Genomic DNA, 13,000 nt, shown 5'->3' on the forward strand with positions numbered 1-13,000 from the left:
ATTGTACGGGGATCCCGTGTATATGGAATGACTTCCAGGAGAAAGTGGCACATGCTTCAGCTAGAGAATCAGTGCCTGCAAGTACTTGCAGAGGTCATGTTCGGCATACTTCAGCTGGAGAATCAGCGCCTGCAAGAAGTAGAAACTTGCAGAGGTTATGCCGCTGGAATGCCTTATCTGACTTGCTAGTCGGATTGCGTCGGGCGCGGGTCAAAACCGACAAATGAGCTCATTACCTGCGATAGGACCAGACATGCATCATCCTTGTTGTGCATTTGCATTTTATTTGATATGGTGAAATTATCTGTGATTGCCTTCCTGTGTTTATGCATTCCTCACTGTTACTCTGAATTGTGGTAATTAGATGCTTCTCTGTAATTCTTGTATAGTTCAATGTGAATTACTTGAATTGTGGTAACCCTGACTAAACTAACTACCCTCGACCCTACTAAGAACCCCCTAGTTCTTACCCCTTTTCTTCCTCGCCTTCAGATGGAGACCGGAGTTATATTTTATGAGATGGACCCTCCCTATATATACGAGGATATTGTACAGCATAGGTTTTATGTAGTAGCTGCGGAGATTAGGACTCGTATGTATATTCTGCGTGATCATCATTTCCATCACCCGATTGACACTCCACAGTTTAACCTCGACATGCCCTATGAGTTCCCACTGCAGTGGCTCCACCCAGATGCTCCATTTCACCCGTTTCATGATGGGCCGGTGCCTCACCAGCATCCCGATCAGCCTGCAGATCAGGCGGACCCTGAGCCTGAGCCCATGGAGGAGCATTTTCCAGAGCCTGTACCGGAGGAGGACATCCCTGTGGAGCAGATCTCAGTATCTTCATCCGAGCCATCTTCTGAGGAGCCGCTCACCGCCTCTATTAGTGGACCGCGAGTGCTGGTCAGACTAGTAGCACGAGTGCCAGTGCCCCTCCCGAGATTATAGAGATTTCCGATGACGAGGACGAGGATCCTGAGGAGTGTTCTGATGTGGTTGTGATCTCCTCTGACGATGACAGTTGAGTCCTGGGAGCTGCGGTTGTGCCTTTTGATAGTTTTTTTTTGTATTAGCCTAGCCTTTGTGTTAATCTCTCACTTTTGGTCAGACTCACAGAGAGAGTAGGGTGTACATAGTAGACTAGGCTAGTTAGGATGCCAGTTTAGGGGTTTTCTATATGGACCATGGCCCGGAGTGTTGGGTTATACATAGTAGTATTTCTGAAGGGTTGTATTCTAACTCAGGATATATATATATATATATATATATATATCCAACATACATGTATATATATATATATACATATATGTACGACAGTACCTGTGTGCTTATGCTTGTGTATGTTTAATTAGTTGTCCTTGCAAGTTTTCTTATAAAAGTTTATCCAAAACTCGATAGTACGCTAACCCGATTACAGGCTCAATAATACATAGTAAAGGTTTCATGTGAACAAGTTGGTGACACTTGATTTCTGGTATGATTATGACTTACTGGGAATTGGGTCGTTACAACTTGGTATCAGAGCCGGAACCCGGATCGATGTGCCAGCGAGGGCACTGGGCTCCCTTAGGGGGGTGGATTGTAAGGCCCACATTGGTTGGAGAGGGGAATGAAGCATGCCTTATAAGGGTGTGGATACCTCTCCCTAGCATGACGCGTTTTGACGAGTGAGTGTGGGGGGCTTCGGCTAGCATCCCTATCGTCAAAAGCAAAACCGAGAGGCCTTGTGTGCCAAAGCGGACAATATCGTGCTAGCGGGTGGTCTGGGCTATTACAGATATTGTAAGGCCCACATTGGTTGGAGAGGGGAACGAAGCATGCCTTATAAGGGTGTGGATACCTCTCCCTAGCATGACGCATTTTGACGAGTGAGTGTGGGGGGCTTCGGCTAGCATCGCTATCGTCAAAAGCAAAACCGTGAGGCCTTGTGTGCCAAAGCGGACAATATCGTGCTAGCGGGTGGTCTGGGCTGTTACTTGGTATCTGAGCAGTTCGTTCCTATTAAAGCCTGGGGATATGGACTGAATCATGCTTCATTGCATTCTCTGAGTTGTGTCTCATGCACATAGGATATCATTGTGATATGAATTGCATGATTGTCACTGTGTTTCCATTTTAGAGACTATTCACACTTTACCTGAAATGTTAAGACTGATCACCTTCATATTACATGTTGGGTGTGCATAGAATCTTGATGGCTGCACGGGGACGAGGACGTGGTAGGCGTGGTGCAAACCATGCAGAGGAACCGACGAGGGGTGCGGATGCTTTTATAGCTGTGATGAACACCATGGCTGAGGCTGTGCGTGAAACGGCAACTGCTACTACGCGAGAAATTGACCGTTTAGGGGAGAGGAACGGAGATCGTAACGGAGGACGCAATGGTGAGCGTGGTGGAGACGGTAATGATAATGAAGGTGCTGGAAACCACGATAACCCTATGACACTGGCAACCTTTCTGAAGGTAAATCCACCCAAGTTTAAGGGGACGCTTGTTGCAACTGAAGTTGACAATTGGTTCCGTGGTATCGAGAAGTCATTGCGAGCGCAACATGTACCAGAAAGACAGTACGTGGAATTTGCAACCTATATGCTGGAGGGAGAAGCTGAACACTGGTGGCATGGAGTGCAACGCTTATTAAGGCAGGTGGTGGAAGAGATTGACTGGGATACTTTTAAGGAGGAATTTTACAAAAAGTATTTCCCTAGAACTGTTCGTGATGCTAAAGAAATGGAACTGATGCAGTTGACGCAGGGGAATATGTCAGTGGCAGAATATACTCGAAAATTTGAGGATTTGTGCCGATTCTCTAAGATCTGTCAGGGAAACCCAGATGATTTTGAAGAATGGAAGTGTTTAAAGTACGAAGGAGGACTTCGCGATGAGCTGATGCATTCATTAGTCCCGCTGGAGATACGGAATTTCGCAGAGCTTGTCAATAAGAGTCAGCTGATGGAAGATTATGAACATAAGATGGCAGCGTCAAGGATGGGACATCCAAGCTTACTGCCAAGAAACTTTAATAATTTTCATAGGCATGCGGTACAGCGAAAAGTTGATTTTAAGGTACCAGGAGTACCTATGCGAGGGAACCAACAAGTTAGAAACTTCCCTACGCGCTCTACAACTGGGAATGGAAATAGGCCAAGACAGGATACCGGTAAGCAACCTCAGCAGCAGAGTCAGGAGGGCCCAACGTGTAGGCAGTGTGGAAAGAATCACCCTGGTAGGCCTTGTTATCTTGGACTGAGAGTCTACTACAACTGTGGTGAACCGGGGCATATAGCAAGCAATTGTCCAGAAAAGTTGGTACAAGGAATAGCTAAATCGCAACAGCCAGGGAGGGTATTTACAATGACTGTTGAAGATGCTCGTACTCAGACTCCCTGACCTAAGGTCAGTATTGTGTTAAGACTCGCTTCTTAACTGCACTTTATGATTCTGGTACGTCGCATTCTTGTATTTCTTTAACTACTATACGTAAGTTGAGACGAGATGAGGACACACAACATACCTGAGGATTAGAAAATAAGATAACAACCGTTTACTCGCACCTGCTTATAGGTAAAGAAAATGTTGAGGGCAAAATTTCCTTTTAGGATGAAAATTTTCGTTTATAGCAATTTTCGAGGACGAAAATTTTTGTAAGGTGGGTAGGGTATAACATCCCGGATTTTTGTTGAAAATTAAGTAATTAGTTATTTATAAGTTATCACATTATATTGAGATTTTGTTTTTAAGAAATCTATTTTTTTTAACAAAGATAATTAAATCATGAAATCAAGTGTCACCAACTTGTTCACATGAAACCTTTACTATGTATTATTGACCCTGTAATCGGGTTAGCGTACTATCGAGTTTTGGATAAACTTTTATAAGAAAACTTGCAAGGACAACTAATTAAACATACACAAGCATAAGCACACAGGTACTGTCATACATATATATATATATATCCTGAGTTAGCATACAACCCTTCAGAAATACTACTATGTACAAACCAACACTCCGGGCCCTGGTCCATATAGAAAACCCCTAAACTGGCACCCGAACTAGCCTAGTCTACTATGTACACCCTACTCTCTCTGTGAGTCTGACCAAAAGTGAGAGATTAACACAAAGGCTAGGCTAATACAAAAAAAAAAAACTATCAAAAGGCACAACCGCAGCTCCCAGGACTCAACTGTCATCGTCAGAGGAGATCACAACCACATCAGAACACTCCTCAGGATCCTCGTCCTCATCATCGGAAATCTCTATAATCTCGGGAGGGGCAGTGGCACTCGTGCTACTGGTCTGACCAGCACTCGCGGTCCACTAATAGAGGCGGTGAGCGGCTCCTCAGAAGATGGCTCGGATGAAGATACTGAGATCTGCTCCACGGGGATGTCCTCCTCCGGTACAGGCTCTGGAAAATGCTCCTCCATGGGCTCAGGCTTAGGGTCCGCCTGATCCGCAGGCTGATCGGGATGCTGGTGAGGCACCGGCCAATCATGAAACGGGTGAAATGGAGCATCTGGGTGGAGCCACTGCAGTGGGAACTCATAGGGCATGTCGGGGTTAAACTGTGGAGTGTCAATCGGGTGATGGAAAGGATGATCACGCAGAATATACATACGAGTCCTAATCTCCGCAGCTACTACATAAAACCTATGCTGTACAATATCCTCGTATATATTGGGAGGGTCCATCTCGTAAAATATAACTCCGGTCTCCATCTGAAGGGGAGGAAGAAAAGGGGTAAGAACTAGGGGGTTCTTAGTAGGGTCGAGGGTAGTTAGTTTAGTCAGGGTTACCACAATTCAAGTAATTCACAATGAACTATACAAGAATTACAGAGAAGCATCTAATTACAACAATTCAGAGTAACAGTGAGGAATGCATAAACACAGGAAGGCAATCACAGATAATTTCACCATATCAAATAAAATTCAAATGCACAACAAGGATGATGCATGTCTGGTCCTATTGCAGGTAATGAGCTCATTTGTCAGTTTTGACCCGCGCCCGACGCAATCCGACTAGCAAGTCAGATAAGGCATTCCAGCGGCATAACCTCTGCAAGTTTCTACTTCTTGCAGGCGCTGATTCTCCAGCTGAAGTATGCCGAACATGACCTCTGCAAGTACTTGCAGGCGCTGATTCTCCAGCTGAAGCATGTGCCACTTTCTCCTGGAAGCCATTCCATATACACGGGATCCCCGTACAATTACTCACACATCAAGCCCACGGCTTAACTTTTCACAATGACACTATAACTATTTACTCTCCGTCACCCTCTTGTGACCTTTTAATTATTTCATAATCACACGTGTCGGTTTGTCTTCTCTCTTTCTTTTAAAATTCAAAACTTCAGCCCCTTTTCATTTTCAAATCAAATTTAAACATAGTACTTTTCTTAAATAATTTAAAAATATAAAATAATTCTTCTCTTTTTTTTTTTAAATAAACCAAAAATCAAATAATACCATTTCTCAAATCCAATCTTTTTCTTTTAAATAAATTTCAAATCAATTCTTAAGGTTTATAGCAAAATTTCGGCGGCACCTCCCCTAAAATCCGGACTCTGCCACCCTTCTCGGGTTCCATCCAAACCATTTTTCACACTCTTTTCAAATCATTTCCAATAAATCAAACCGGAAACTTTTAACATTTTCAAATTATCCTACCGTAATCTAGAAATCACAATCAACAGAATAACTCAGTTCCTGGCTGCACTTAAACCCTCCAAACCTCAAATTTATCACAAATATCAATATAAATTCAACCGACGAGTAATCACGACATCAATTCACTTATCAAATATCAATTTAACCGATAAAAATTTACCAAAACCCTACATTCGTACGAAATCAAAATATGCGAAGTTTCGGGGGAGCCTTCTGACCGAGCTGCTGAAGGGAAAAACGTCTGGAATCCTCCGTGCCTCCTAGAACTCCAATTGGCCAAACTCAAGGGGTAGAGGAGCTACGTCACCGTCGACTTCCACCGGACAAAAATAACGCTAACATGTAGAGGAGGAAGATACGAACACTTTTATCGGATTAGATTTTTGATTGGGATTACGGATTGCAAAAAAATCGAGATCGAAAGCTCAAGGGAGCTCACGGTTTCTCTCTTCTCTCTCTCGGTTCTTTCTTTCTTCCCTTATTCAAAAATGAAGCATGCAAAGCCGGTTAGGAGCTAATGATCATGCTTTAGGAAAAATGTGACACGTTAGATGGGTTTAGGTGTCATGCTTACTATGATCCACGGTTCTCTTTTTGGCTTTGGCAAAAAGAATGAATGGAATCAAGGAATGATAATAATTAGTGTTATTAATGAACGCAAACGGGGAGGTAGGTGTCACATTGTGTATATAAATACATATATGAATCCAAGCCTTAGCTTTCTTTCTTTACTTCCTTAAGGCCTTCGGCCACTTTCCTCCCATTTTTTTTAATAATAATAATAATAATAATAATAATAATAATAATAATAATAATAATAATAATAATAACTATAAAAGATTAACTTAATTTTTGCCTATCAAAATAGTTTTTAATAAATAGTTCAAACTAATAAAATAAGTTATATTTAAATTAAACTTCAATAATCATAAAATTTTATTTAATTATCTTTGTTAAAAAAATAGATTTCTTAAAAATAAAATCTCAATATAATATGATAACTTATAAATAACTAATTACTTAATTTTCAACAAAAATCCGGGATGTTATATCCTACGCACCTTACAAAAATTTTCGTCCTCGAAAATTGCTATAAACGAAAATTTTCATCCTAAAAGGAAATTTTGCCCTCAACATTTTCTTTACCTATAAGCAGGTGCGAGTAAACGGTTGTTATCTTATTTTCTAATCCTCAGGTATGTTGTGTGTCCTCATCTCGTCTCAACTTACGTATAGTAGTTAAAGAAATACAAGAATGCGACGTACCAGAATCATAAAGTGCAGTTAAGAAGCGAGTCTTAACACAATACTGACCTTAGGTCAGGGAGTCTGAGTACGAGCATCTTCAATAGTCATTGTAAATACCCTCCCTGGCTGTTGCGATTTAGCTATTCCTTGTACCAACTTTTCTGGACAATTGCTTGCTATATGCCCCGGTTCACCACAGTTGTAGCAGACTCTCAGTCCAAGATAACAAGGCCTGCCAGGGTGATTCTTTCCACACTGCCTACACGTTGGGCCCTCCTGACTCTGCTGCTGAGGTTGCTTACCGGTATCCTGTCTTGGCCTATTTCCATTCCCAGTTGTAGAGCGCGTAGGGAAGTTTCTAACTTGTTGGTTCCCTCGCATAGGTACTCCTGGTACCTTAAAATCAACTTTTCGCTGTACCGCATGCCTATGAAAATTATTAAAGTTTCTTGGCGGTAAGCTTGGATGTCCCATCCTTGACGCTGCCATCTTATGTTCACAATCTTCCATCAGCTGACTCTTATTGACAAGCTCTGCGAAATTCCGTATCTCCAGCGGGACTAATGAATGCATCAGCTCGTCGCGAAGTCCTCCTTCGTACTTTAAACACTTCCATTCTTCAAAATCATCTGGGTTTCCCTGACAGATCTTAGAGAATCGGCACAAATCCTCAAATTTTCGAGTATATTCTGCCATTAACGTATTTCCCTGCGTCAACTGCATCAGTTCCATTTCTTTAGCATCACGAACAGTTCTAGGGAAATACTTTTTGTAAAATTCCTCCTTAAAAGTATCCCAGTCAATCTCTTCCACCACCTGCCTTAATAAGCGTTGCACTCCATGCCACCAGTGTTCAGCTTCTCCCTCCAGCATATAGGTTGCAAATTCCACGTACTGTCTTTCTGGTACATGTTGCGCTCGCAATGACTTCTCGATACCACGGAACCAATTGTCAGCTTCAGTTGCAACAAGCGTCCCCTTAAACTTGGGCGGATTTACCTTCAGAAAGGTTGCCAGTGTCATAGGGTTATCGTGGTTTCCAGCACCTTCATTATCATTACCGTCTCCACCACGCTCACCATTGCGTCCTCCGTTACGATCTCCGTTCCTCTCCCCTAAACGGTCAATTGCTCGCGTAGTAGCAGTTTCCGTTTCACGCACAGCCTCAGCAATGGTGTTCATCGCAGCTATAAAAGCATCCGCACCCCTCGTCGGTTCCTCTGCATGGTTTGCACCACGCCTACCACGTCCTCGTCCCCGTGCAGCCATCAAGATTCTGTGCACACCCAACATGTAATATTAAGGTGATCAGTCTTAACATTTCAGGCAAAGTGTGAATAGTCTCTAAAATGGAAACACAGTGACAATCATGCAATTCATATCACAATGATATCCTATGTGCATGAGACACAACTCAGAGAATGCAATGAAGCATGATTCAGTCCATATCCCCAGGAAATCAAGTGTCACCAACTTGTTCACATGAAACCTTTACTATGTATTATTAAGCCTGTAATCGGGTTAGCGTACTATCGAGTTTTGGATAAACTTGCAAGGACAACTAATTAAACATACACAAGCATAAGCACACAGGTACTGTTGTAACGACCCAATTCCAGTAAGTCATGATCATACCAGAAATCAAGTGTCACCAGCTTGTTCACATGAAACCTTTACTATGTATTATTAAGCCTGTAATCGGGTTAGTGTACTATCGAGTTTTGGATAAAATTGCAAGGACAACTAATTAAACATACACAAGCATAAGCACACAGGTACTATCGTACACACACACACACACACACACACACACACACATATATATATATATATATATATATATATATATATATATATATATATATCTATATATCCTGAGTTAGCATACAACCCTTCAGAAATACTACTATGTACAACCCAACACTCCGGGCCCTGGTCCATATAGAAAACCCCTAAACTTGCACCCGAACTAGCCTAGTCTACTATGTACACCCTACTCTCTCTGTGAGTCTAACCAAAAGTGAGAGATTAACACAAAGGCTAGGCTAATACAAAAAAAAAAACTATCAAAAGGCACAACCGCAGCTCCCAGGACTCAACTATCATCGTCAGAGGAGATCACAACCACATCAGAACACTCCTCAGGATCCTCGTCCTCGTCATTAGAAATCTCTATAATTTCGGGAGGGGCACTGGCACTCGTGCTACTAGTCTGACCAGCACTCGCCGGTCCACTAATAGAGGCGGTGAGCGGCTCCTCAGAAGATGGCTCGGATGAAGATACTGAGATCTGCTCCACGGGGATGTCCTCCTCCGGTACAGGCTCTGGAAAATGCTCCTCCATGGGCTCAGGCTCAGGGTCCGCCTGATCCGCAGGCTGATCGGGATGCTGGTGAGGCACCGGCCCATCATGAAACGGGTGAAATGGAGCATCTGGGTGGAGCCACTGCAGTGGGAACTCATAGGGCATGTCGGGGTTAAACTGTGGAGTGTCAATCGGGTGATGGAAAGGATGATCACGCAGAATGTACAAACGAGTCCTAATCTCCGCAGCTACTACATAAAACCTATGCTGTACAATATCCTCGTGGAGCAGATCTCAGTATCTTCATCCGAGCCATCTTCTGAGGAGCCGCTCACCGCCTCTATTAGTGGACCGGCGAGTGCTGGTCAGACTAGTAGCACGAGTGCCAGTGCCCCTCCCAAGATTATAGAGATTTCCGATGACGAGGATGAGGATCCTGAGGAGTGTTCTGATGTGGTTGTGATCTCCTCTGACGATGACAGTTGAGTCCTGGGAGCTGCGGTTGTGCCTTTTGATAGTTTTTTTTTTGTATTAGCCTAGCCTTTGTGTTAATGTCTCACTTTTGGTCAGACTCACAGAGAGAGTAGGGTGTACATAGTAGACTAGGCTAGTTCGGGTGCCAGTTTAGGGGTTTTCTATATGGACCAGGGCCCGGAGTGTTAGGTTGTACATAGAAGTATTTCTGAAGGGTTGTATGCTAACTCAGGATATATATATATATATATATATATATACAGTACCTGTGTGCTTATGCTTGTGTATGTTTAATTAGTTGTCCTTGCAAGTTTATCCAAAACTCGATAGTACGCTAACCCGATTACAGGCTTAATAATACATAGTAAAGGTTTCATGTGAACAAGTTGGTGACACTTGATTTCTGGTATGATCATGACTTACTGGGAATTGGGTCGATAGAACTTGGTATCAGAGCAGTTCGTTCCTATTAAAGCCTGTGGATATGGACTGAATCATGCTTCATTGCATTCTTTGAGTTGTGTCTCATGCACATAGGATATCGTTGTGATATGAATTGCATGATTGTCACTGTGTTTCTATTTTAGAGACTATTCACACTCTGCCTGAAATGTTAAGACTGATCACCTTAATATTACATGTTGGGTGTGCACAGAATCTTGATGGCTGCACGGGGACGAGGACGTGGTAGGCGTGGTGCAAACCATGCAGAGGAACCGATGAGGGGTGCGGATGCTTTTATAGCTGCGATGAACACCATGGCTGTGGCTGTGCATGAAACGACAACTGCTACTACGCGAGCAATTGACCGTTTAGGGGAGAGGAACGGAGATCGTAACGGAGGACGCAATGGTGAGCATGGTGGAGACGGTAATGATAATGAAGGTGCTGGAAACCACGATTACCCTATGACACTGGCAACCTTTTTGAAGGTAAATCTGCCCAAGTTTAAGGGGACGCTTGTTGCAACTGAAGCTGACAATTGGTTCCGTGGTATCGAGAAGTCATTGCGAGCGCAACATGTACCAGAAAGACAGTACGTGGAATTTGCAACCTATATGCTGGAGGGAGAAGCTGAACACTGGTGGCATGGAGTGCAACGCTTATTAAGGCAGGTGGTGGAAGAGATTGACTGGGATACTTTTAAGGAGGAATTTTACAAAAAGTATTTCCCTAGAACTATTCGTGATGCTAAAGAAATGGAACTGATGTAGTTGACGCAGGGGAATATGTCAGTGGCAGAGTCCAGATTTTAGGGGAGGTGCTGCCGAAATTTTGCTATAAACCTTAAGAATTGATTTGAAATTTATTTAGAAGAAAAAGATTGGATTTGAGAAATGGTATTATTTGATTTTTGATTTATTTAAAAAAAAAGAATTATTTTATATTTTTAAATTATTTAAGAAAAGTACTATGTTTAAACTTGATTTGAAAATGAAAAGGGGCTGAAGTTTTGAATTTTAAAAGAAAGAGAGAAGACAAACCGGCACGTGTGATTATGAAATAATTAAAAGGGCACAAGAGGGTGATGGAGAGTAAATAGTTATAGTGTCATTGTGAAAAGTTAAGCCGTGGGCTTGATGTGTGAGTAATTGTACGGGAATCCCGTGTATATGGAATGGCTTCCAGGAGAAAGTGGCACATGCTTCAGCTGGAGAATCAGCGCCTGCAAGTACTTGCAGAGGTCATGTTCGGCATACTTTAGCTGGAGAATCAGTGCCTGCAAGAAGTAGAAACTTGCATAGGTTATGCCGCTGGAATGCCTTATTTGACTTGCTAGTCGGATTGCGTCGGGCGCGGGTCGAAACCGACAAATGAGCTCAATACCTGCGATAGGACCAGACATGCATCATCCTTGTTGTGCATTTGCATTTTATTTGATATGGTGAAATTATCTGTGATTGCCTTCCTGTGTTTATGCATTCCTCACTATTACTCTGAATTGTGGTAATTAGATGCTTCTCTGTAATTCTTGTATAGTTCATTGTGAAATACTTGAATTGTGGTAACCCTGACTAAACTAACTACCCTCGACCCTACTAAGAACCCCCTAGTTCTTACCCCTTTTCTTCCTCCCCTTCAGATGGAGACCAGAGTTATATTTTACGAGATGGACCCTCCCTATATATACGAGGATATTGTACAGCATATGTTTCATGTAGTAGCTGCGGAGATTAGGACTCGTATGTACATTCTGCGTGATCATCTTTTCCATCACCCGATTGACACTCCACAGTTTAACCCCGACATGCCCTATGAGTTCCAACTGCAGTGGCTCCACCCAGATGCTCTATTTCACCCGTTTCATGATGGGCCGGTGCCTCACCAGCATCCCGATCAGCCTGCGGATCAGGCGGACCCTGAGCCTGAGCCCATGGAGGAGCATTTTCCAGAGCCTGTACCGGAGGAGGACATCCCCGTGGAGCAGATCTCAGTATCTTCATCCGAGCCATCTTCTGAGGAGCCGCTCACCGCCTCTATTTGTGGACCGGCGAGTGCTGGTCAGACTAGTAGCACGAGTGCCAGTGCCCCTCCCGAGATTATAGAGATTTCCGATGACGAGGACGAGGATCCTGAGGAGTGTTCTGATGTGGTTGTGATCTCCTCTGACGATGACAGTTGAGTCCTGGGAGCTGCGGTTGTGCCTTTTGATAGTTTTTTTTTGTATTAGCCTAGCCTTTGTGTTAATCTCTCACTTTTGGTCAGACTCACAGAGAGAGTAGGGTGTACATAGTAGACTAGGCTAGTTCGGGTGCCAGTTTAGGGGTTTTCTATATGGACCAGAGCCCGGAGTGTTGGGTTGTACATAGTAGTATTTCTGAAGGGTTGTATGCTTATATATATATATATATATATGTACGACAGTACCTGTGTGCTTGGAAAGGATGATCACGCAGAATGTACATACGAGTCCTAATCTCCGCAGCTACTACATAAAACCTATGCTGTACAATATCCTCGTATATATAGGGAGGGTCCATCTCGTAAAATATAACTCCGGTCTCCATCTGAAGGGGAGGAAGAAAAGGGGTAAGAACTAGGGGGTTCTTAGTAGGGTCGAGGGTAGTTAGTTTAGTCAGGATTACCACAATTCAAGTAATTCACAATGAACTATACAAGAATTACAGAGAAGCATCTAATTACCACAATTCAGAGTAACAGTGAGGAATGCATAAACACAGGAAGGCAATCACAGATAATTTCACCATATCAAATAAAATGCAAATGCACAACAAGGATGATGCATGTCTGGTCCTATCGCAGGTAATGAGCTCATTTGTCGGTTTCGACCCGCGC

General features: G+C 43.0%; 3 protein-coding genes and 1 pseudogene across 3 annotated transcripts; 2 read left to right on the forward strand and 2 right to left on the reverse strand.

Moving 5' to 3' along the window:
- The first annotated feature begins 492 nt into the window (after positions 1-492).
- Positions 493-9,715, forward strand: LOC148580150 (uncharacterized). Its single transcript, XM_088486184.1, has 2 exons — positions 493-843; positions 9,521-9,715. Exons 1-2 carry the CDS (start codon positions 493-495, stop codon positions 9,713-9,715), a joined length of 546 nt encoding a protein of 181 aa, XP_088342310.1.
- Positions 4,187-4,725, reverse strand: LOC148580151 (uncharacterized; annotated as a pseudogene).
- LOC148580152 (uncharacterized) lies at positions 9,020-12,711 on the reverse strand. The gene is made up of 2 exons (XM_088486225.1): positions 12,644-12,711; positions 9,020-9,491 (listed from the first exon to the last, which is right to left on the reverse strand). The coding sequence occupies exons 1-2, from the start codon at positions 12,709-12,711 to the stop codon at positions 9,020-9,022; spliced, it is 540 nt and encodes a 179-aa protein (XP_088342351.1).
- LOC148580153 (uncharacterized) lies at positions 11,787-12,326 on the forward strand. Its single transcript, XM_088501182.1, has one exon. It carries the CDS (start codon positions 11,787-11,789, stop codon positions 12,324-12,326), a length of 540 nt encoding a protein of 179 aa, XP_088357308.1.
- Positions 12,712-13,000: the final 289 nt, after the last annotated feature.

This window comes from Arachis ipaensis, chromosome B10 (assembly GCF_059453495.1).
Source record: "Arachis ipaensis isolate K30076 ecotype BB chromosome B10, ASM5945349v1, whole genome shotgun sequence".
Classification (NCBI taxonomy): Eukaryota; Viridiplantae; Streptophyta; class Magnoliopsida; order Fabales; family Fabaceae; genus Arachis; species Arachis ipaensis.